The sequence below is a fragment of the Camelus bactrianus genome, chromosome 35 (assembly GCF_048773025.1).
Source record: "Camelus bactrianus isolate YW-2024 breed Bactrian camel chromosome 35, ASM4877302v1, whole genome shotgun sequence".
NCBI lineage: Eukaryota > Metazoa > Chordata > Mammalia > Artiodactyla > Camelidae > Camelus > Camelus bactrianus.
The window spans coordinates 27,631,064-27,655,154 of record NC_133573.1 but is presented as its reverse complement, the minus strand read 5'-3'; the positions used below and the strand labels follow the sequence as shown (position 1 = coordinate 27,655,154).

Below are 24,091 nucleotides of genomic sequence, written 5' to 3'. Positions count from 1 at the left end.
ATGACCTTCCAAGAATGAACAACTCTTGTCAAGGTTCCAGACAAAACCTCCACAGTCTTCCCTCAATTTACCAGGTAGTCACACTCCTCAAAAATCCTACTTTAAAACGATGCAAGCTACACAGAAACGACTAGGGTCCAGACTCCATTAATTACATGCATTTTTCACCTTCATTTCCAGCTGGCCATCCTGAGATCATGGAACAATTCCTCACTGTACAGGACTGTCCGATGTGCTGCAGGACACTGGGTATCTGTAGCTCCTGCCCCCCGAAATACCAGTAGCTCTTCCCCATCTATTAGCACCTCCCCATTCCCAAACCCTCCCAGGCAGCAACAGGGCGCCCCTGGGAATCACTGATCTCGCCTGCTCAAGCTTCGGCTCCCAATTCCCATCTGAAATCAGCTCAGGCAGCAACCGTCTGGAAGACACAGAACACTTGTGACACTCCCTATAAATATTAGTATTAGTCTGAATACCAATGATAACCATTTGCATTGTCTGGAAATAAATCTGTCTTCAAACCACCCAGACTATCGCGTTTACCCTTTAATTTTCCAAGCTGCACGCGGTAATTTAATTGTAAGACTCTGACGAGCCTCGATTTCCAGCCGTGCAAGTCAAATCTCTACCAAGTGCCCAGAAAAATGAATACGTTCCATCTCCCACTCCTCATAATCACATCGAGTCAAGCCTGGTTTCCTGGTCCCAAAGGAATCTCTCTTTCTCTTCCACATGTGCCCTTCAAACCAAATCAAATTTCCCTTCTTGGGGAGGGAGGGGGTTTCTCATTTCTCCATGTGTTTCTTGGGGGCATATTTTAGGAAGTCAACACTTAAAAGAAGACAATCTTGGGAATGTCACCGTGAAAGGAAGTGTCACCTCCCTGCGATCCTCCACCCAGCAGTCCTCCTGTCCACCTCCTTCAATCTGGACCACCACCCGCCAGGGAGCAACCAGGTCTTCCTTGCAAGGAGCTGCTCCCCTCAAATTTCTCTTGCATCAAGCAAAGAAGCAATGAGGGCTGTTTCTGTCATCTCACTTTTCTTCTATGGTAAGGCAGAACTGACCTTTCTTGGGTACACACTTCTATGCACTTCAACACATGGACAGACTCACAGTGTCACCATCACAATCAGGATACAGGACAGTTCCATCACCGCCCCCCCCTCCCAGAAAGGTTCCTTCCTGTGACCCTCTGTAGTCCCACCTTCCCTCAACCTCACAGCCGGGGCACAGAGTGATGCTCCCCACTACTCCAGTTTTGCCTTTTAAGGATGTCATATCGATGGAATCAAACAGTCCAGAGCCTTTCAAGGCTACTGTTTTCCACCCAGATGTATGCCTTTGAGTCTTCCGCGTGGCGCACGTATCAAGACTCCATCCTTCGTTACTGTCGAGCAATAACTCCCTTATGTGCGTGGACCACACTGTTCATCCACTCACTTCTTGAAAGACATCTGGGTTTGTTTCCAGTTTTGGGCAACAAGGAACACTGGGACACAGATTTTTTTCCAAGAAGTTAAGTTTTCATTTCTCAAGGGTAAACACCCAAGGGTACAGCTGCTGGGTAAGTTTATGCTTAAGTTTACAAAAAATACTGCCGGTCTGTTCCCCAAAACAGTTTTTGCATTTTGCATTCCCACCAACAAGGACTGGAGAGGCGGAGATGCTCCCCAGCCTTGCCAACACACGGTACTGTGAGTAATTTTTTTTTTTTTAGCAATTCTAATAGGAACGTAGAATTCTCTCCTGTGGTTTTAATTTGCATTTCTCTTAAGCACTTAGGATACAAATGGCTAAAAAGATAAAGTCTTGTTTTTTTTTTAAGTCTTCTGTGCCTTTTCTAATTGGGTTATTTTTTTCTCCCTGTTGAGTTTTCAGAGTCTTTTTGATCCTGGATGGAAGTCCTCTGCCACACAGGTCATTTCAAATATTTTCTCTAAGTCTGCAGCTTCTCTCTTTATTTTTTCTTTTTAAAGAATGAAACTTTCATTGCATTAGACACTGATATTTGGAGATTTCTCTGAATCTAGTGATGCCCTAATTAGTAAAAAAAATTTTTTTTAATTTTTAATAGAGATACCAAGGGCTGAACCCAGGACCTCGTGCAGGCTAAGCACGCGCTCTACCACTGAGCTACACCCTCCCACTTCTCTGTTTTTTTCAATAGTGTCATTCACACAGTTTAAGTTTTCATCTTTCATGAAACCCAATGTATCAACCTGGTTTTCAGTCTCTTGTCAACAAACTCTTTGTCTAAACCCAGGTCGTGAAGCTTGGCTCCCGCCTTCTCTTCCAGAAGTTCTCCAGTTTCGCACTTTACATTTAGACCGACGGGACATTTTGAGTTAGTTTTTGCAGAATTCCTGTGCGTGCTTTACATCCACTTCCAATTCTTTGCCTAACGCGGTCCTACTGCAGGATTTTGAGCAAAACAATCTCCCCTTTGATACAGTAAATACTGAAATCCCAGACAAACCCACTTTCTGAGGTCATGCTTTCTTAACTGCTTAAAAGACAAAAGCTTCTCTCTGTACAAAGAATTCTGTATCTTAAAAAAAAAATTCTTTTGTTTCTAAGAAAAGGTGACCATGGAGAGTTCAGACTCCCAGCCCTCGGAGCTCTCCTCCGTGTCTGCCCGACAGGAGAACAGGGCTGCCCTCCCTGCTGGTCTGAGCCCAGGCTGAACGTCTCCTTCTTCATCTAGAATCTTCCTCTCTAGCAACTTCTTTCCAAATCTGCGATAGCAGGGAACCCCCCTGTTTGATAATTTCTGAAAAATCTCTAGCACCACACACTTTAGCCATGAAAGACCCAAATGACCACGAGCCTTGGAAAACTGGACAGCTTGCCTAATCTTTCATTTCTGCCCCAAACTCAGTGCATGAAGCCAACAGGCATCTGCACTGCTATCATCTGACTGTGGGCTCTTTTCATGGGCACCTTCAACACTGACTGCTGTCACATACAGCCTGGGCTAACGGGTTAATAGAGCCCGTGAAACTGCACACCCGCCCAGGTTCCAGGAGAGGGGACACCCAGCCCACCCTCATCCGCAGCGAAGACAAGACATCCAGAGTCATACTTTAAAACCCTCATAGCTGTAACTGCTCAGGGTCTGAGAAACCCCCGAAGACGTACCTCTCGCGGCTTCCTCGAAGGGATGGAAATTCCTTAAGACGGTCTGAGGCCCCAGGGACCGCCCTCCACATCCAGAAACCTCTCATTCTGCCCCAAAAATGATGTGTGGAGGCTCCCTAATGAGGGGCATTCCGGTGTCCCTCCAGCAACCATGCAGCCTGTTTCTCAGGATTCTGCTCTGAACAGCCTGGACCATAAATCGATACCTTCAGCCAACTTTATAACATTTCTCACTATTTTTCAAAATAACCGGGCCAGCCCGTTCCAAGGCAGCTATTTCGAGACTCCCTTTAAAACACTCTCCTCGGCGAAACCTCACCATGAATTTGATTCCTGTCGCCTGACTTCCAAGAGCAAACCTTAATCGGTCCCTCCTGTCCCAGAGGGACAAGATGTAAGCTGAGTACATCGGCACCCAGTGGCCTCAAGCATCCCTTCACCTGTCTGGTCCTGCGACAGAGCCCAGGTCACCCCAGGAGGCATGTCACCTGTAAGTACGGCCGGTTAATTGATAATCACCGTAATTACCTAATCAGGACAAACTCCATCAAAGCCAAGCCACCTTAGCTAAGTTCCTCTCCCTCCCCCTCCCTCTCTCTTCCTCGCTTTCCTTTTTTTCCCCTTTCACATACCGCACACCACATCCCAAGTCAGATGTGCTTTCAAAATTTGTGTTGCTTCCTCTAAACCAGTCTCTGACAAAACACCTTTTTTGCTGCAGGAAACACAGGCACAAAGACTCCAGATGCCTCTTCCTGTCCCGGCTTCCTTCACTGACGAGCCCCAGGTAGCAGGTGACGGTCAGGACTCGGGTACTGGTTTCAAACCCCGTTGCGGCCCCACTCAGGCACAGCAAGCCTTGCACGGAGCGAAGCCTCAGCGCCCGCACCCCTTATTCTGGTGCAGCACAAGGGAAGGGGTTTTTCTGGTTTTTGGTTTTTCGCTTGAAAACCTTCCAGGTTGATACTCCTCTGTGACTCCTTTTGTGCTCATAATCTGACAGGCGTCCTCCAGCCTCTCCAGTCTTCATTACAAACCAAGTGACTGTACAGAAATAAAATTTATATTGTAAGCCAGAGCTAATAAATCTCCCCTGTGCTGAGAATTTCTCCGTATCCACCATCACTCTGCTGCACGTATAATTAATTCTGACACACTGTCCAGCCGTGAGTCTGTAAATGGGTGCTTTTTCTTTTTTTTTTTTCTTTTTATTTTCTTTTCTAGTCAATTGATACTGACAGAGAACTAATTTTTACAAAGATCTTAAGTCTTCTGATCCTTGGTAATATAAAACTAAATTGCGCTAAATGCTTATTTGAAGAACAGAGTTTTTAAAAATACAAATGCTACGTCCTTTAAACAGTTGACCAAGCGTTATAAATCTCTGAATGAAAAAATATCATTACGAAGGACATACTCAACGAGTTTTATAATGTGGATCACAGAAGCAGTTTCAGTGAACTACAGATTGGCTTTGGGGATCTCAGACCTCAATCACAAATCCTAACCTGGGAAATCCAGTTTATCTACTTGTCTGGAAGTGGGTTACTTTTCAATAGGAAAAGAATTCTCACGATCCACATGGATAGGAAAACCAAGAGGAAACTGCGATCATTACAATCATCTCGAAAAACAACCTTTAAACATACGTATCCAGCTAGGCTCCTGAGTCTGGTGGTTATAATCCGTTTATAGTTATTATAAAATATTGGCTATACCCCCTGTGTTGTGCAGTACATCCTTGCAGCTTATTTTACATCTAATAGTCTTTACCTCTTCCTCCCCTTCCCCAAGATGTTTCTTCTCTATTAGCTTCCTCCACCCGGGGAGGGAAAGAAACACTTTGGAATTGTTCCAAGGAGACTATCTTCAAAAAGCGATCTGGGGTTCATGCAAACTCAGGGGAGTTTAAAAGGAGAAGGAGAGAAATGAGTGATGGGACAAGGAGAACTAACATCTGGAGAAAAGCACTCATCTGAAGAACTCTACACGTCACCGTCCACTTGGGAAAACCAAATTTAGCGTTAAGCATGTGTTTTGTTCACTGGTCCCGACAAAGGGGACACCGGAAACCTCCCGTGTGTTATTCTACCATTTTATCCACAGACCCTGAGAGCGTGTGGTTGACATCAAGCAATAATTCCTTCAGTGGATGACCATGGGATCCATACAACGATAAATAATGAGAAATAAATCCAGTGTATTTCACGGCTGGCCCAGCAGCCCCCTATCACATCCGCCTGGCAAGGGTCACCAGGACGGAAACTCACTGGGAACCCGTAGGGGCCTCAGCCCCCGACTCTTCACAACAACAAAACCAAAACCACAGCTAGGACATGACCCTCGGGTCCGCTCTGTGCTGCCTCAGTTTCAAAACGGAATTGGAGGGGAACCCAGCAGCCCCATTCAAACCCATAACCCTGGCATTGTCCCAGGGTTCTCGTCAGACACAGACCCTAAAATCCAGCTGCCAAAGAGACGCATGACCCGTAACCGATACCAACTTGCAGCTAAAGCATCGGTCCTCCGAGGGCAGAAGAGGACGTCCTCAGCCCTTCATCAACTGCAGGAACGCTGATGCAGCTTCGCTTAAACAGGACTGTCCTCTTTTCTCGCCATTTTCCATCAACAGAAAGTGAAGATCAAATGCTCCCAGGCTGCCTGTGGGATTCAGCTTCACTTAATTTCCAGAGAACTTTCTGCATCAGACTGAACCCCACAGAAATGATACAACAGTCCATTTCTTTTTACTGATAACATGAACCATGTCTTATGGTGCCCACTGACTTCGTACATACACTGATGCAGAGATAAAGTGCCTCTTTTTCTCATTAAAATGGTCGTTTGCAGGGAAGCTTGTAAATATGCAAAATGACACGTTACTCAAGGGACCTACTAATTAGATGGGTATCTGCTCAAAACCGCTGTTACTAGACCCAGTGATATGAAAACACTTTCTAGAATACAAATCCTTGCCCGCCTGGACCTCGAGACACAGCTGTTCCTCACCTCCCAGGCTGAAGATCACAGCAAAACCCATTTCACCATCCTGGCTCTGAGATTTTCCACGAATACCTTTAATACTTTCGTGTTTCCACACTCAGGCCAACCCGAGTCCTACACAACCACACACACACAGTCCTAAACCGACCCAATTTCTCCCCCTGTTTCCCACGGTCCAGCAATGACAATAACTAGTAAGAATAAACACAGTAACAATTAATTAATTAACATTTTCAAAACCTGGCTTATCCTGCCCAGGGCCAACCAGTGAGGAAATCTACCCCATGGGGAAAGTTAATTCATCTCAGAGAGATGATATCTACCCCATAAGAATTACTCTGCAATTATTTCGTAATTATTTTTGATCGAGATGTGCATGAACTTCACTGAATTACGTATTTTTAAGATGTTAACATCTACTTTCTGCTCCATTCCTGATCTGACACACTCTCACCCCCGTTCTTCGCTGGTTATCTTGCAAAAGGCGACTCATGGTATTGTTTGATAAGTACTGTTCAAGTTTAGGGGTACTGGCATAAGTTTAAATTTTCTGTAAAGACGGAACTGACTTTTTCTTCACACTCAAATCAGTTCTATGCAAAAGAGTGTGGTCCTTTATTAACTCTCTTTAGGATAAACTAAAAATGGAGATGTTCTTCACTTCAGAAAAATTCTGAGCATTTTAGTAAGACATTTATTTTCTCCTAGTTTAAGGCAACCACAAATTCGGTTTGGAGTAAAATTTCTTCCAACCAAAAATGTATCTTTTGATAGACAGGAAGGACAGGACTCTCTCTAGAGCTCTGAAAGCTGCTTGAATTTCAAGTTGTTAAGCTCATGATCGCTAATCGCTACCCCTCACCTCTCAGGCTCTACACCTTAGACTGAGTCCTTTAAAGTCTTCAGATAACAGATCTTCTAGAAAGTGGAAGTCGGTTCAGGAACTGCAAGCCATGGGATCCCAGCTGCCCATCAGCAGGACAACTCTGCTGTTCAGAAAGAGCAACGAATAAATCTTCACCTCCTACTAGCGTAATACACTCGGTGGCTGTTGGCAGCCAGGAATAAGCCTTCACGCATCCTCTGTGTTTGCAGGTTCCTCCCACTTGTATAGAGTTTGGGTGTGTCTCCCCCACCCCCTGGAGCAGGGCTTCAACGTGCAGGTGCTGGACGCTGACCCAGAAAGGCAGGTCGCGCGATGAGGTACTGTCCAAGGTCCTGGCTCCCGAACACTGATGACCGCGGTGGGTCCTGCAGCTGACACTTCCAGAGACGGGAACAGAGGTCACAGGTGCCAGCAAAGTGGGCTCCTCACAGCCCCACACCCAACAGTCAGGTACAAACTAAAAATGACAACACTCTGAACAACGCCACTGGAAAAGACCTGCAAAGGTTCTTTAACAACCGTTCAAGTAGAAAAAGGAAACTCGCGCAGGTGACTGGGAGCATCTCCGTATACACAAAGGCCAGCTTCAAAACTAGTGATGGAGTAAGTTCATCTTTTCTGCAGCGCTACCGTCTGAACACCACAGGCCAGCTCCATGCTCTCCGCTCCCAAAATTTTCTCTGAAGGAAAGCAATTAAAAATAGTAACGCCAATATGAGCACCCAATTCATCCACTCTGGGATGTGGAAGTTCAGCCCAAGGCGATGAACACACTTCTCCAGGGCTCACGGCCACCTTAGCTCACTCCAGGACCAGAGCTAAAATGTTCCTCTTCCGTCCACTAACGATTAGTGCTCATGTGACTGGACGTCTGAAAATGCAAAACGTGGGAACTCTACAGCTGTGCAGTGACACAGAGCCAAGTTCACCACAACTGGTAAACTCAAACTTACTTTAAATCTAATATTCTTTCTGGGTCTACCAAGGGAAGGAAGATGCAAATTCTCCGCTCTCCACTCTGCAATAAATGTAGTTGTTGCTGCCAGTGATCCTCAGGGGCCTCTAAAATACAGAGCCCTGGCCAGAGGCCCCTCTCGTCCTGGCCTCAGTGCAGTGCTAACATCAAAGATGGCTGGTCCAGGAGAGCCTGACTTATACATCCAGCATCTAATCAAGAGGCATGACCTCCAAGGTGAAGACAGGAGGAAGGCACGCTAGCTACTACCTCTTAAGACCCTGTATCTTTCTGGACATACATCTGCAATAGCTAAGTCACTTGTAGGCGATCCCAGTGGGCAGGTTGGCTCAGCAGCGAGGACTGTGGCATAGACACTGCCTTGGGGAGGTCCTGCCAACCTCGTGGACAAAGGCGGATGGCCCTGCTGAGAAGCAGGCATCGAGCCAGTGAACTTCAATGTCTATCCATTCACATTGGTTTTTCAGGAGACTCTCTGGCCCTTCACCCAGGCACTTCTGCTTTCAGACTCAAAGGTGCCAACACCTTATATTTACTCCACGCTCTCTCAGGTTCCTCCCAGAGCATTCTGCTAAGAGCACTGACACAGAGGTATCAGTGGAATCTCGTCTGTTCAGGGGAAAACTACTCCAGTGATCACAAATGCATGCAGACCATTCCTTCTCTGATAAGGTGTTAAGACAGCAGAGGAGAGAAGGCCAGACTGCTGAAGGCTAATTTTATGAGTCAACTTGGCTGGGCCACAGTACACAGATATGTAATAAAACAGTATTTTGGATTTCCTAACATTGTACTTCCTTAAAGGTGTTTGGATGAGATTTACACTTAAATAAGTGGACTCTGTGGCAAGCAGACTGCTCTCCCTAACATGGGTGGGCCTCACCCAATCAGCTGAAGGGCTGAAAAGAACAAAGGAGTTGTCTTCCTCCGAGAAAGAGGGAATTCTCCAGCAGATGGCCTTTGGACTTCATCTGCAACATTGGCTCTTCCTGATTCTCTAGCAGATGATGGTCACTGAACTACAACTGCAACTCTTCCCTAGGTCTCCAGCCACAGGCCTCCCCCCATGAGATGGTGGACTTGCCAAGCCTCTGCAATTGTGTGGGCCAAATTTGTTAAAGTAGATCTGTGTATTATACACACACACACACACACACACACACACACACACACATATATATATGCAGATCCTATTGGTTCTGAGATCCCTGATCAATACAATACCAAACTCTACTTTTGAATCTCACTGCCTGAATCCCCAGGACTTCAAATAAAATTTGTATCCACCAAGCTTTAACAAGATTCTGGGCTCAGGACACAATCTATGCACAAATCAGTCATTCCTTTAGAGCTGAAGTCAGACAAGGTGAACTCTCCCAGGGACCTGCCAAACAGAAGGACTCAAACTGGAGGCGTGACCCTGGAATGGAGGAGTGGCCATGGAAAGGGGCATGGACTTCAAATGGCAGAATGAGCCTGGAATAGGGGCATGGACCTGGAATGGGCAGATGGCCTTGGAACGGGGGAAAGGACCTGCAGTGGGGGCACAGTCCTGGACTGGGGGAATGGGTCTAGATTGGGAGCATGGTCTGGGATGGAAGCAACAGCCCTTGATCTGGGATGGGGACTTGGAAGGGGGACATGGCCCTGGAAGGTTGGCAGGGGCCCAGGGACATGGAGCCATGATGGGAGACTTAATAAGAAGCAGTGTAAGGTCAAGAGGCTTGTTCAGGAATCCAGAGCAAGGAGAGAAGTGGAAACACCCATCCAGCAGGCGAGAGGGAGGGAAAGGCATGAGGGAGACCTGACGGACGGCACTGAGGGCTCCTGGCTCAGGCAGGAACACAGGGAGGTCCACGAGTCAGATCGGAACTGGGAGAGCAGAGGTCCCAGAAGACAAGCTGTGTCTGTTCACAGGTGACTGGAGGTCTCTCCTGCAGGCTCTGTGTTAGGGTCACTGGGGTACTAGAGTTCGCCCAGAGTAGGAACAGGGGCCAGAGGGAAGCCAAGCCCCCCTGCATGAGGCCATGAGGACCTGAGTCCAGTCGAGAGTAGCCCAGGGCAGGATGGGGGGCACACAGCCCAGAGCAGACAGATGAAGCCAGGAGATGAAGGATTAACAGCGAGGAAAAGCATCAGACCACAGAGCAAGGAAATCCACAGAACTCACTCAGCCTCCTTTTCATGCAGAACTAAGCACTGGCTTGATTTAAAGTGCATACGCTGCAGGATTAAGAAGTAAAAGAAGATAAATGCATTTCTGACAAACACCAGAAAGTAAAATCCTACAGTGCTGCTCTGTGCTTGCAGCTTTCCCGGAGCACAGAAGAGCCCAAACAGCGTCGGATCCCATTTACATCACTTTCCATCATCTCACAACCACCACTTGGCAAGGGAGCGCCAGACCCAGTCTCTTCCACTTACGTGCCTCCAAAGATGACAAAACGGAAACCATTCTGGACAAGGAGTTTCCTACCGTCTCCTTTAAAATCACCAGAAGCGCATTCTACCACTTCTCTTAATAGTACGTTTCCAATGTTCCAAGCCTGAGCACTCGAAAGTCTCACTGACACAACTTAATCCATAAACAGATGTTTACCAACCTTCCTGCTGTTGATTTCAGAACTGGGGGTGAAAATCGCCCTTGGCTTAAAATGTGCTCCGAGATGCTAGTCCTGGCGCCAAATTATTCACCCATCCCAAGTCACATTTTTTTCAAATGTAACATAAGAGTCATCCCAGCCAGTCTGCAAGGGTGTTCTTAGCATAGGGTTAAATTAAGTTGCTTGCTACATGACAAAAATATTTTGTGAATGAGAGAAACTGTTTTTAACTAGAGTCATGACTCAAACACTAAAATTCATGATTCATTTGCTCACTGGGGAACAAAATGATAAAGGGGTTAAGTGGGGTACAGTGAGTTTCAAAAGATAAATATAAACACCAAACAGAAATTTACAGAGTTCACCGCTACCTATACAGACAAAGGCTGCTGATTTATATGAGGACCATTTAGCCTCCCTTCATTTCTTTTCATCTTGGTCTTGTTTTTCCTTCCATTGGCCAAAACCCCTACAGTTCCTTAGGCTTCTATTCATAAAACGTATTTATTTCAGAGCCTTTTCATGAATTCTCATCCGTTGTTCCTTGGGTTCTTAGATTCAGAACGTTTTTGAGCTGAAGGGGATCTTAGCGATCACTGGGTCCAACTTGGTGTGTTGTCAGAGGGAGCCTCAGAAACTTGAGGTCACAGGCTCAGTGGCTGACACTCGGGGTGTCACAGGACCCAAGCAGGCAGGACCTGATCAGATAAGAGCGACCAAGCAGAGAGCTGAAGGCCTGGAGAGCAGAGGACCGCCGGGAGAGGCGGAGGCTGCCCTGAGGGCCGCCGGGAGAGCTGGGGGCGGGGGGGGGGGGCATGCCTACATCTCCCAGGTTCCCGCGAGATGCCATAAATCATCCAAATTGTTCAGTGATGTGGTCTGTAGACACCAGAATCATTTTGAAATGCTGTTCAGATCAAAACACATGCACACGCTCACACACACATACAAATGTGCACACTCGCTCACATAGGCTTATAAACACACACATGCTCACGCACAAGTGCACACATCCGCAAGCCAGGTCCACTCTTGTCCACGCCATGGTCAATCCCCCACAGGCACTCCACGTGACCAGACAGGACTCCGAACCGTGGGTGTTGTTTTAACAGGGGCATTAAGTGCCTACAGAGAAAAGGCTGCTTTATTTCCCACCTAAACATGCCTTCTTTCACTTACGAGGACCAGAATGGCTTTCCTGACAACAGGATGTGAACTCACTTATCCCAATGCCTTAACTATGACTTTTAGTTTATTTACTGTTGTCAAACACATTCCTACCCTTCCTTGTAACATATGGTTTTTTTCTCTCTACCTTAAACAATCTAATATTGAGTGAGGCTACGTACTTCCCTCCACTCCAAGCAGCCCCTTAGGGTTCCTTTGCTCTTGGAGTTTTTAGTACATACACTTCATTTTCTCATTCAAATACAAATGGGATTCCAGTTACAATGTAAGACTGTCCATGATATAGCGTCATTGTTCACATCCCGTCCGCATTACTAAAATGTCATTTAAATAATAAAACACGGGGGAAAAAATAGGTAAGTAAATAAATAAAAAAATACAAATAAATTAATTAAGTAAATAATAAAATATGAATTTTAAACACTGAGAGTCTCCTAGAACATAAGCAGATTCTACTTCCCAGAGTCCCCAGTTAAACCATGGGCCCAGACTGGTGAGTCCTGGGCACCAGCTGTCTCATCTCATATTTCACAACCAACTACAGTGACAACCACCGTCCCCTGAAAACAGTCGAGGACCAGGCTTCCGAAGTGGGCGCGATCTACCCCCCCCAACAGAAGGCCACATTCACACTTTGTCCTCACCCCTCATGAATAAACATGCCTTTATTCAAATAAGTTATCTACTAACTAACTCCAGTAATTCTGATTCAACTTTGAATGGCAAATAGTCATTCTGGCAAGACTGCAGAGTTTGCAATTCAAATGACGGAAGTCTTAATAACGGGGAAAATAAAAATTAGTGGCGTGATTCCTCAGGAGCAGCAATTCCAATACTTTCATGGCAACAGCAGAAAGCGCACATAAACACTTCTCGATTTATAAGCCGGGGGGAGAGGGGTTGTTAGGGTGAGCATATTCAAACATATTCACCTGCAGTCTTCTCGGAGAATTCCGTTCGGGGACCGGCAACCACCTGCTGCAACGCCAGAGTTGACCCCAACCCCAGACACGAAGAGGTGATGTGCCTTCTTCTCAATAAATAACAGTGAAACTGTCACTGGATTAAATGATTTCCTTACATCATCACCATAAACAATAATTATTTGGCAGCTGCCCTTTGCAGGCGTGCCTGCGCTTATGAATAAATCAAGCCGTACTGATTTACCAAGCCCAAGCGGTTCACACGTGGCTCCCCTAACAAGCGCTACGATCCTCCGGCGCACTCAGGGATGCGTTCATGCACTGTGCATCTTAATACTTTTAATGTGAAAGATAAGTGCTGATCAGCCCTGGAGCAGGAACACCGCTCTGTGAACGAACGGCCCATTGGTCACGAAACCCAGGTCTGTCCGAAGATGTCTCCAGGAAGGCCGTTCTCTGCTGCTCAGCAGAGTCCCATCTTAACAAAATACGGTGGGGCTGCCACTGCTTCCTTCCACGCGACACGAACGGAGTGATGACAGCCAGTGTTGATTCAAAGATGAAATTCATTTACAAGAGCCGGGCAGGAAAATACAGGACTGCAAAGGATGCTTCAAGCTCGGTCAAATATCACCTAAATTTTTTTTAGATGATTCTCTTCCAGGGCAGTGAGTTCACAAGACCTAACACTACCTGGAGAATCCCAGAGCCACCGGCAAGATGTTGAGCACCGCACAGTGACCAGGAGAGGCAGTCCTGCAGATGGCCTTCTCCCGTCAGCGAGCAAAATCATCCCGAATCCAGCCCTTGCTCGGGCCAGTGGTATTCTGAAGCTGACATCCACATACAGGTCCATCTCTTAGGAACTGATGACTTCCAGTCCTCTGGGTTCCATTGGGGAACTGGCGTCTACAATTCCGTACTGAGTAAAATTCTATCCACTGCAGTCAACAAAGGACCCAGGCACTCATCATAACTCCCCAATCTAGTTTGCCCCTGAATCCACTGAAACTACACCATCCCCAAGAGTGACACAGAAACGTGACTGCTGTGCTTCGTACAGACCCCTGGGCTAGATTTCGATCCATCCTCATTCCAAAACAAACTCCATTCCTCATGCGTATAATAGGAAAAGTAGCAGCCGCTCTTTCCTTTCCAAGGATCACAAACCAAGGCAGGTCAGACTGGAAAGTTCTTTAGAGATTAGATACTATCACCTCCTTATTTCAAAGAAGAGAAAGTTGAGAGGGGACTCACCCAGGAGGCAAGAAAAGAACCCTCACCTTCCGCCTCCAGCTGCCGTGTTTCTGCTTTAGACCACCCCCTAATTCTTGGATCAGTAAGAAAAATCTATCACCAAAGAGCATCCCAAACAAACATACAAGATGTGGGGGGCTGCTTTCATGCGTGTTAATAGTCTGCGATGCCTTTTAAGTTTAATCACGGGAAGATCGACCAGGTACCGTGGCGGGATTTACAATGCTATGGGCTCTCGGAAGACAGAAAGCCACACCAACAAGAATCCTTGTTCAAACACAGATTCGACGACTCCCTCTGGAACAGCTGCCACCTCTGGCTACAAAGCAATAATTATCCTGCACTCTAGCAATCAATAAAGCCCTCTGCCCCATGAACCTGCTACTTCCTGACTTTGTTCTCTGCACTAAAGATTTCCAAGCCGGATCGATCACCTACTAAATTTTTTTAAAGTTCTTTCAAACGAGCCATAAAGAGATCCTCAAATTAGCATAACTTGCGATTGTCTGAACAGGCTTCTCATCTTTCAGTTGCATTAATGGCTTCTCTTTTCATGGGGTTTCCCCATTTTTCATTTTCAATTTGTCATTTTAAGTGTGTCTGTGTCTTGCCTAATAGCACAAAGCCAGCGGGATACAAATTTGATGGTGTTTCCGAAACTGTGACTGCCACCACGTTTTTCAACCAAGCGAGAAAGAACAATTGATTAATCAACTACACCCGCTTTTCTCAAGCAACAGCATGGATTTTTTTTTTTAGCCAAATGAACCCATTAGCTCCTAAAGTGTTACAATTCAGGACCCCGGAACTTCTCTCTAAAACGACCCACGAGAGGGTCTATTATAAAATGAGACCATCTTCCATCGTCTCCAAGGACATTTAAGAAAGTGTCAGATTTAAGAGCAAGTCACGAATGAGACACGCAAGGACAGCAAAAAGGCAAGGTGGCAAGTCAGCAGCAGGGTCTGCCTCCCGGCCCCCCTCCACGCCCCCCAGTGTGCATTGCCCCCGGGACTGACCCACGTCTGCACCCTCAGAACTGGCAAATGGGAACGTGTCTCATTCTCTAAAAGTGCTATCAACTGAAAAAATGGTACAAATGAACTTACTCACAAACCAGAAACAGACTCACAAACATAGAAAACATACTTATGGTTACCAAAAGGGAAAGGGAGTGGGGGATAAATTAGGAGTTTGACATTAGCAGATGCAAATTACCGTACATAAAATAGATAAACAACAAGGTCCTACTGTAGAGCACAGGGAACCATAGTCAATTTCTTTTTTTTCCCCCATTCATAAAGGACCATCAAATGTGCTCACACATATTCAAGAAATCAATCATCTAAGCTATAAATAATAAGTAGTTCATTTGTGTCCTTTTTTTTTAAGATTCCACATCTAAGCCAGTATCATATGGTATTTTTCTTTCTCTTTCTCTCTTCCTTCACTCAGAATGACAATCACCTTTTCCAAGACATGGAAACAACTCAAATGTCCATCAACAGATGGGTGGATATAGAAAATGTGACACACACACATAGGCACACGCACACACGTGCACAATGAATACTACTCAGCCACAAAAAAGAATAAAATAATGCCATTTGCAGCAACATGGATGGACCTGGGGATTGTTATAGTCAATTTCTTATAATGAGGTATAATGGGAAAAAATCAAAATATATGCATATATATATATATATATATATATATATATATATATGTAAACATAAAACTGAATCGCTTTGCTGTACCCCTGAAACTAACCTTGTAAATCAAATACACTTCAAAAAAAAATAAATTTAAAAAAATCTGTTTGGTTTTCTACGTGCTTCCCACCCTGACGGTCCTCCCACAAGGAGACAGATTAAAAGTCATTAGAGAAGCCTGTTTCTGGTGCTCTAGAGCACTGTTCAGAATGTCAAGTCTCTAAAGCAACAGACAAGCAAGAGAACCCATCACCAAAGGGAGAACAGGACCCCCATCCCAGGCATCGCTTCAGCCTCCCTTTCCTTCCTCCAAAACCCACAGGAGGAAGAGGCTCAAAGGCCCAAAGGCCGCAGTGGGTTTGACTCTCAGGTTCAGCTCCAACATCTGAAAACGCACCCGTCACCCCCTGACTCAGATGCCCTAAGGCGAATAACGCCACTCAAGAAGCAACCTTGAACGCGCTGGACCATCCTGGTAAACCAGTTATCAAACCCCCACAAGACTCTTCTCTACGAACATCACGGCGGAGGGCCAAGAGGTGGCCAGCCTGTGCTCACCGTCCGGGGGCATCAGGGTCTTGTTGTTCTGTGTGCACCACCCCACAGGGTGGAGATCCGCTATCACCACGTCACACCAGAAGTCGGCGCGCCGGTCCTCCCCGTAGCCACAGTAGCGCAGAAGCAGGAGCTGCCCGCAGGTGGTGATGACCGTGGCCACCCAGTATGTGTCTGGGTTCTTCTTGTTGGCGACTTCCAGTTTCATCCCCGGCTGGAAGTTGCTCTGAATGCTGATCTCAACCTTAAGGAACCAGAAACACAGGAAATCCAGTATTACACTTGACATAGCCCTCCAGGAGATTAAGAGAACTACCAGAAACACAGCACTTGACATTTCTGTTGCCCACCTCCAGCCCTGTCTAAGAGAAATACAATGAGAGCCACTGGCGTGATGTTCAATTGCCCAGTGGCCACTTTAAAAAAAGAAAGAAAAGAGAGAAAATTAATAATGAATTTTATTTAACCCAGGAGATCCCAAACAGCATCATTTCAAGATGTCTTCACTATAAACAAGTAATAATGATACATTTTAGATCTTTCTTTTCCAACAAAGCCATCTTGTTACCAAAGAGAACTTGGGTCCGCTCGCCAGATGTGCAGCAAAGCCGATCTACTGACACTGGCTTGTGGGGAAGGAAAGCAGTGTTTATTGCAGGCGACAAACAAGGAGAATGGGCAGCTGGTGCTCAACAGACCCAAGCTCATGGATGGCCTTCAGAGAAGGATTTTTAAAGGCAAGGTTAGAGGCGTGAGTACAGGGCGCAGAGCTCTCTGACTGGTTGGTGGCAAAGTAACCGGGTGAACCTTCTGGTTCCAACCAGTCTGGGGTCTACGGGCTGGGGGCTGGCTTGCAGTTAACTTCCTCCACCTGGTGGGGGTTTAGCGTGTGCAAAATAACTCAGCGATACAGCTCAGGGTATTATCTACTGCCCTTGGGGAAAACTAAGGGTCCTTCACTTTGTTTATGGCTAAACTATCATTATTTTGTCTGGCGTGACCGCCTTCCCGGTTCTGTTTGTTCGCACTTCGCTGATGGAATCTGCTCTCTGTAACTCGGGGAAGGCCTTAGGGGGCTAACACTTTTCTACAGACAAGGGGCCGGGGACACAGGAGGGTCTCTCCCCAGGAAGGCCCTGCAGGGTCTTGCTCAGTTTCAGTCTCAATTTGGACGGGACCCTTTCCAAGTGCTGGATGGCTCCAAGTGGCCAACAGCTACTGTGTGAACAGAGCAGCCTCGGGTTTTCTTTTTTTAAAAATAAGGGTTGTAATCTATTCATATTTGCCAGCCCTCCCTGCAAAAGCAAGCTTTCCAGCCTGGTGAGTGGTAGCATTCTAAAGCTAACACATCTGATGTCCGTGAGGAGCAGCCACTTTAGGGACAATGCGATTATAAACTGTTGGTCCAGGGGTCCAGGGCTGCTCTCCCTCTAAGCCTGGAGGGCAGGCCTGGGGACGTTCTGCACCCACAGGATCGGACACTGTACTAGGACTGAAACGGAGGCAGGAGAGCTAGCTGGATGAAAGAGAACAGGAATGGCCCCGTATGGAGAGAGATCAGTCACTCTGCGGTACAGAGAAGAAGGAAACTGTTGGTCAGTATCTGGTCCCTAAACTGCCTGGAGAAATCTAACCAGGTGGTTCCAGCATCGTGAAAGGCAAACGTCACCATGGCTTTGGCAAAGCAAAATCCACGCTGATGCCCAGTGAGCTTTATAATATTCAGCTCGGGGGTTCACTAAATGGCCACAACCGCATTCCTAATAAACCAGTAATGGCAACATTACGAGTGTCAGTGTAAAACAGGAACTGGGAGCGCGGTCGACCTTTAACGAGGTCATGCAAATTTAGTAAGGTTTTAAATTCCTTTTCAAAAGAACACTTCATCTCCAAAAAGAATAAAATGTCGCATTGAAAGAGAGAAAGTTCTGGCTTCATAACCCAACAAAAGAGCCAGAAGGAAGCCCAGGTTAAGAAAGTGCCCCCACTTTGCTCATGATAATTCAGGCTCAATCTCCGCCCTGGGAAGTCCAGCGGAGGAAGAAAACGTTTCTCATTATTAAACTGTCATTTCCAGCAAAGCAGTAGTAATACCTAGGAACTTAGGTCCTGGAAACGTAGGCCTCTTCTTGCTAACGGAATATTACCAAAATCTCACGTCTCAGCAAAAATCTGATAAAAACTTGATTTTTTAAAATTTCCTGGAACTTGCCCTCTGCTTGGCAGACTATTTGCATTGTTTAAAGAAACAGCATTGATGAGGGTGATTTTTTTGGTTTGACCCAAGTGTTTTCTGAGTATTTATGGTTATTTCCTGTAATTTGACTCATATGCCCACAAATGGCTGCAACACTTTGAGGTGTCCTTTCAAATAAAAATACCAATTCAGCGTTAAAATACACAGCTCCTGACACCTCTTAAGAAGACATTACACACGTCACTTCCTTGCCTAGTTGGCTGGCTTTTTATTTCTTTGCATCAACCTTACCCTGGGTCAGGCTGTGCTCCCTCAGACAGCAGGGAATACGTCTTTCTAACCTGGCTTTTTGAGGCGTAAAACAACGTTCAGACTGCAGGTCGTTTCTCACACTGAGCATCCACCTGGGTCCCAGCCCCAGATGAGAGGAAGGTCCCACCTTACCTGCAGCTCCCTGTGAAATCAAACTCACTTCCAATCTCCTCCATATTTCTAAGCAACCTTGGCCACAGTTCTCTTTTCTTTTCATTCCCTTTTTTCCAAGAGGCTTGGCATCCTCCTGCACCTCTCCCACCCCCCCACACAGATCAGAAGGAGCAGGGACGTCACCTACATGTTTGAACGATGTGTGAGGAGCCGCACTGGCGCCAGTCTCTTCCAAATACTCTCCCCAGTTAAAGCCAACTTCCTCCAGGCTTGAGCCTTCTTCTGTTGAGCAAAGAAAGAAACAAACAAAAAAGGAGAAGCATGTCAATACTAGCACAAAGAATGGGGGGAAAAAAGAATGGAAAGGCATTGCCCTTCCATGAAAACCAGAAAATCCTTCATGCAAGAAGGAAACAAACTCCATGGTGTAGAAGGCCACTGCTGGATTCTTGGCAAAGCTTCCCTTTGCTGATTTTACAGACAGGTGACTCAAGAAAGACATGGAAACACCTGCGTCCATCAACAGATGACTGGAGAAATGAGGGGTGGTATATATACAATGGAATACTACTCAGCCATAAAAAAGAACAAAATACTGCCATTTGCAGCAACATGAATGGATCTAGAATGATCACACTAAGTGAAGTTAGTCAGACAGACAAATACATGGTATCACTTAATATGTGGAATTTTTAAAAAACGACACAAATGAACTTATTCACAAGACAGAAACAGATTCACAGACATAGAAAACAAACTATGGTCACCAAAGGGGAAAGGGGATGGGGGGAGGGATAAATTAGGAGTTTGGGATTAACAGATACAGACTACTATAAATAAAATAGATAAACAAGGTCCTACTCTACAGCACAGGGAACTATACTCAATATCCTGTAATAAACCATAATGGAAAAGAATATGAAAAAGAATATGTGTATTTTATGTTCAACAGAGTCATTCTGCCGTACACCTGAAACTAACACAATATTGCAAATCAACTCTACTTCAATATAATAACTAATGAATCTAAACTGTGCGTAGGAAAAGCCATTTTCTTTTCATATTCTATCTAGTCTCAGCAACTGACAGAGGAGGATAATTTTTGTAGCATCAGAAGATGCTAAGCTGAAAGGCGGTTGCCTTCAACTGTCTTCTAAAGCCAAGTGGCTAAAAACTTCCTCCTCCAACTTGACTTCAATAAAGTGGTTTATAATTAAATGTCTGAGAATCAAAAAAAGCCGTCTGCAGAGAAAACCCTTCCCTCGTAGCTCTTCCAGCATCTGAACCACCCAGGGATCGCGTCCTTCCATCTGAAACCTGCTCCCTGGAGAGAGCCCCTGGGTCCTGCAGCCACCAGCTACCAAGGGTTGCAAGGCAGGTTTCCAGCTGCTAAAAGTCAGGGCAGCAAACCCAAAGAGAAGGCAGCCATTCTAGAAACCCCCGCAGGGTGGTACCCAATGCTCTGCCCACAATTCTGTTCCCCCAAACAGCACCGGGCATCAATTACCAAGTCTGTTTCCTGATCCACTAGCCAGAGGCACCAACGCAGCACCATTTATTTGCCAAGGCAGCCTGGTGCGCTATCTGCCGGGTAGCTAACTTGTCGCAGAGAAAGTCGCTAATTTCTTCACACCCTTCCTGTCCAGGCTCAGCTCAAACCAAGCCTCCTGTGGGCCCCGCTGCTCCAGCCTTTGTCAGGCACTTCTGACTCCACCAAGAGACCACACGCCATCACAGCGATGCCGTGAGACCTCTGGTGTCTTGGGTAACAGCTCTCGGCTAACTGCTTCACATCACCTCATTTAATCCTGACAGATGGACACTCGGGGGAGTCACCAGGGTCCCATGGCTGGCCAGCCACAGAGGCAGGTGTCCCACGGAGGCTGGCTGATGTGGAAGCTGGGACTTTTCCAAGGCGCCTCGCCAGGTCACTCCTCTGCCTGGAGCAGGCATCAGGCACCCCCACCCCACCACCACCACCCGTTTCTCCGCCTGGAGAATCCACAGCAGCCTACGGGCCAACGTATCCGTCCTTCCGTGCTGGGGAGCGCTGACACCTAGCATCTCGTCAGGCAGTGGGAAGATGCAGGAGGCGGGGTGGGCGGGAGGCAGCAGCCCCCCTCAGGGAGAACAGAACGGGCAGGGCTTCAGGAGCCTGTCTGCAGAGTAGGAAAGGGCTGGGGAGAAGACAGGGGCATATACTCGGCCCCAGGCCCACGTTTTCTGAGAATCACGGCTGCTGAAAACGGAACGGGCTCCTCTGAATCAGAAACAGGCTGAGACCAAGCCTTTGGGAACTGCCGGTTGCAGTCAGTGCGTGGATCAGGAGGCCCGGATGAACCTTACCACGACTGGAAAAGACCCTCACTCAGTGGTGAGGCTAAGACCACAGTTTAAATTCCCCAGCTTCAGCTTTGAGACCATCCATCTGAGTTCTCCATCCTCTATACAATTCTCACCTAGACTATGCCCCCAAATTTTGTGTGCACCCAATTTATAATTTTTCATGGCAAACTATGTTTCCAGTGTCCTCTCCCAATCAGACTGTAGAAGCTTTCATGACAAGGTACACTGTGACCTCCACGTGTGAGGCAGTAAGGTCAGTGCTTAAGAAAGTTCCATTGCTCTCTGCCATCTACACAGATACTTTAAAAAGGACCGAAAAGTCAGACCTCGAATGGGATTTAAAAAATTAAAACCAAGGGGGAGGGTATAGCTCAAGTGGTAGAGCGCGTGCTTAGCACACACGAGGTCCGGGGTTCAATCCCCAGTTCCTCCTCTGAAAATAAATAAATAAGTAAACCCAACAACTACCCCCCTAAAAAGATTTTAAAAATAAAAAATAAGTTAAAACCTTTATGCCCAGTGCTGTTAACTTTAAGCACGCTGTTGTAACAACGAAGTCATACATAAAACTGAGGGTTACTCAAAATAGGGCCTTTTGGAACCTGCCGGAATCTGTAACATAAAACACTTCCTCCAGCACCTGTGCCCTGAGCAGCTGATTCTCCAAAGACATTTCAATGAGCAACAGATAAGCACACCACGTTTACGAGTGGAGGGTTCATAAACCCAGAGCAAATATTTACAGCTGACGCACAAACCTCTTAAACCCACAAACATTTTATCAAGGAAATTCTGACAGCCTCCACTCTCTGCCTAGGACCCAGTGGAGGCATTTCCCCAGGATGTAATGCAAACAGTCTATGGAAAGCTACAAAGGCAATTTCACAAATTGAAAGAAGGCAGAAGTGTTCGCTAGTGGGATCCAATTCTAGAACACAGAAAAGCTGCTCGTGTGACCCGGAATAGTTCATAATAACTAGAAAAAGAACACGCTGCTGAAAGAGGGAGTGCGGGAGTGGAATCAAGCCAGGACCCACTGCCTTCTTTGAAACAATCAAATCTTGGGGTGTAGAACCTCACAGTCTTAAATAATAAGACAAACTTTGCAGGGGAGGATGTTCAACACAGAACCACCAGCCCGTCAAAGAATCAGCACGCTCAGGATGAATGAAATCTTACAGGCCCCCTCCTTGTGGGCTAGATAATTTTTTAAGGGGAAAGAAAGGAAGAAGACATCAAATCTTTGTTATCTGAGCTGCTGACGGTCAGTTCATAGTATCACAAGGTTTAGAGAACGGTTCCACTGGGAATGTCTCAGACACGTGGGAGGAATGAAACTCAGAAAGGACTGGCCAACCTCAACCCCAGATCTGAAGTCACAGCTGCAGGGCGACACCCAGGGGGCGGGGGGACAGACACCTGAACACAGAGGTCCTCGTGGCTGTCCCAGCTACCCAGAGCCTAGAAGGCCAGACATTCCGGAAGAAATAAGACGCCCCATCTCCTAGCGAGGGGAGGTCACAACTCGAAAAAGATATTAAAAAGGGAGAGGAGAGGAAATACTACTGAGTCAGACAGAACATGCTCCCAGCGTGAAAAGTGAGAGATCTGCATTTCTCTACTCAGAATGTTGACTCTCTTTCCTTTTTACCTAGAAGAGCCCATGAGACTCCAGCTAATTTGCTCCTAATACAAAAACAAAACAAAAAATAAAAAACTGGGCCCACATTTCCAGCGTTCATTTTTGTACTCAGATGTTTGCAACATCTAAACATTCAATGCCACTTCAAACCTCCACAGCCCCACAACTGACGCCTGAACAAAAAATATTTTATGTAGGAACAGGTTAGAAGGGAAGTACCTGAGAAAACAAACCACCTGAAGACTCACACTGAAGCCTGTTAACATCTAAGTGTTCAAAACTCAATTCGAGTTTCTACGAGTCAGCCTCTGATCGCTACGAAGGTTTAGATTCTGCTTTAAATCTCTGGCTTCGCTAGGAAATCCATCTTTGTGGCACCATTTAAAAGTCTCATCCACACAAGTACACATGGAAATTCCAAGGCGAATGGATCGATTAGCCATACAGAAAAAAAAAAAAAAAAAACTGGGGGGTCAGAGCCAATATCTTAAAAAGTTAGAATAATTTTTTTTAATTTTTCACCTATAACAAAGCATATTCAAAATTAAACAAATTTCTACCCTAGAAGAAAATTAAACAAATATTGCTTAATATGTAAAAAAAAAGTATATTCAAATTTGGGCTTCTTTGAAAAAAATTTTTATTGAAATGTAGTCACTTCACAATGTTGTGTTAGTTTTTGGCATACAGTACAGAGATTCATACTCATATTCAAGATATATAATCTTTCTCATATTCTTTTTCATCACAGGTTATTACAAGGTATTGAATCTAGTTCCTGTACTGTCCAGGAGGACCTTGCTGTTTATCTGTTTTGTATATAGTAGTGGGTATCTGCAAACCCCAAACTCCCAATGTAGCCCTCCCCCTCCTCCCTTTCCCCTCTTGGTAACCATGAGTTTGCTTCCTGTGTCTGTGAGTCTGTCTCTGTTTTATAAATAAGCTCATTTGTCTCTTTTTTTATATTCCACATGTAAGCGGTCTCATATGGTATTTTTCTTTCTCTGTCTGAGTTACTTCACTTAGGATGACATTCTCCAGGTCCATCCATGTTGCTGCAAATGGCATTATTTCATTTTTTATGGCTGAGTAGTATTCCATTGTGGTGTGTTTGAGTGTGTGTGTGTGTGTGCCACATCTTCTTTATCCAATCATCTATCGGTGGACATTTAGGTTGTTTCCCCAAAAACGTTAGGATAATTTAGAGGTATTCAGAACTACTATTTCTCTTAA

The 24,091-nt window shown here is 45.9% G+C and overlaps 1 protein-coding gene across 6 annotated transcripts in view; it reads right to left on the bottom strand.

Annotated features, from left to right (window-relative positions):
* The window catches only part of SFMBT2 (Scm like with four mbt domains 2), a 150,674-nt gene that overhangs the window by 108,268 nt on the left and 18,315 nt on the right, over positions 1-24,091 (bottom strand). For 5 of the 6 annotated variants that reach the window (XM_074358342.1, XM_074358341.1, XM_074358344.1 and 2 more), the window contains exons 3-4: positions 19,058-19,152; positions 16,251-16,491 (exon numbers count right to left, since the gene is read on the bottom strand). In XM_074358342.1, the coding sequence (XP_074214443.1) occupies positions 16,251-16,491; positions 19,058-19,152 (336 nt within the window). Of the gene's footprint in view, positions 1-16,250; positions 16,492-19,057; positions 19,153-24,091 lie in introns of those variants that run through there. The other variant, XM_074358346.1, reaches the window with a different exon arrangement.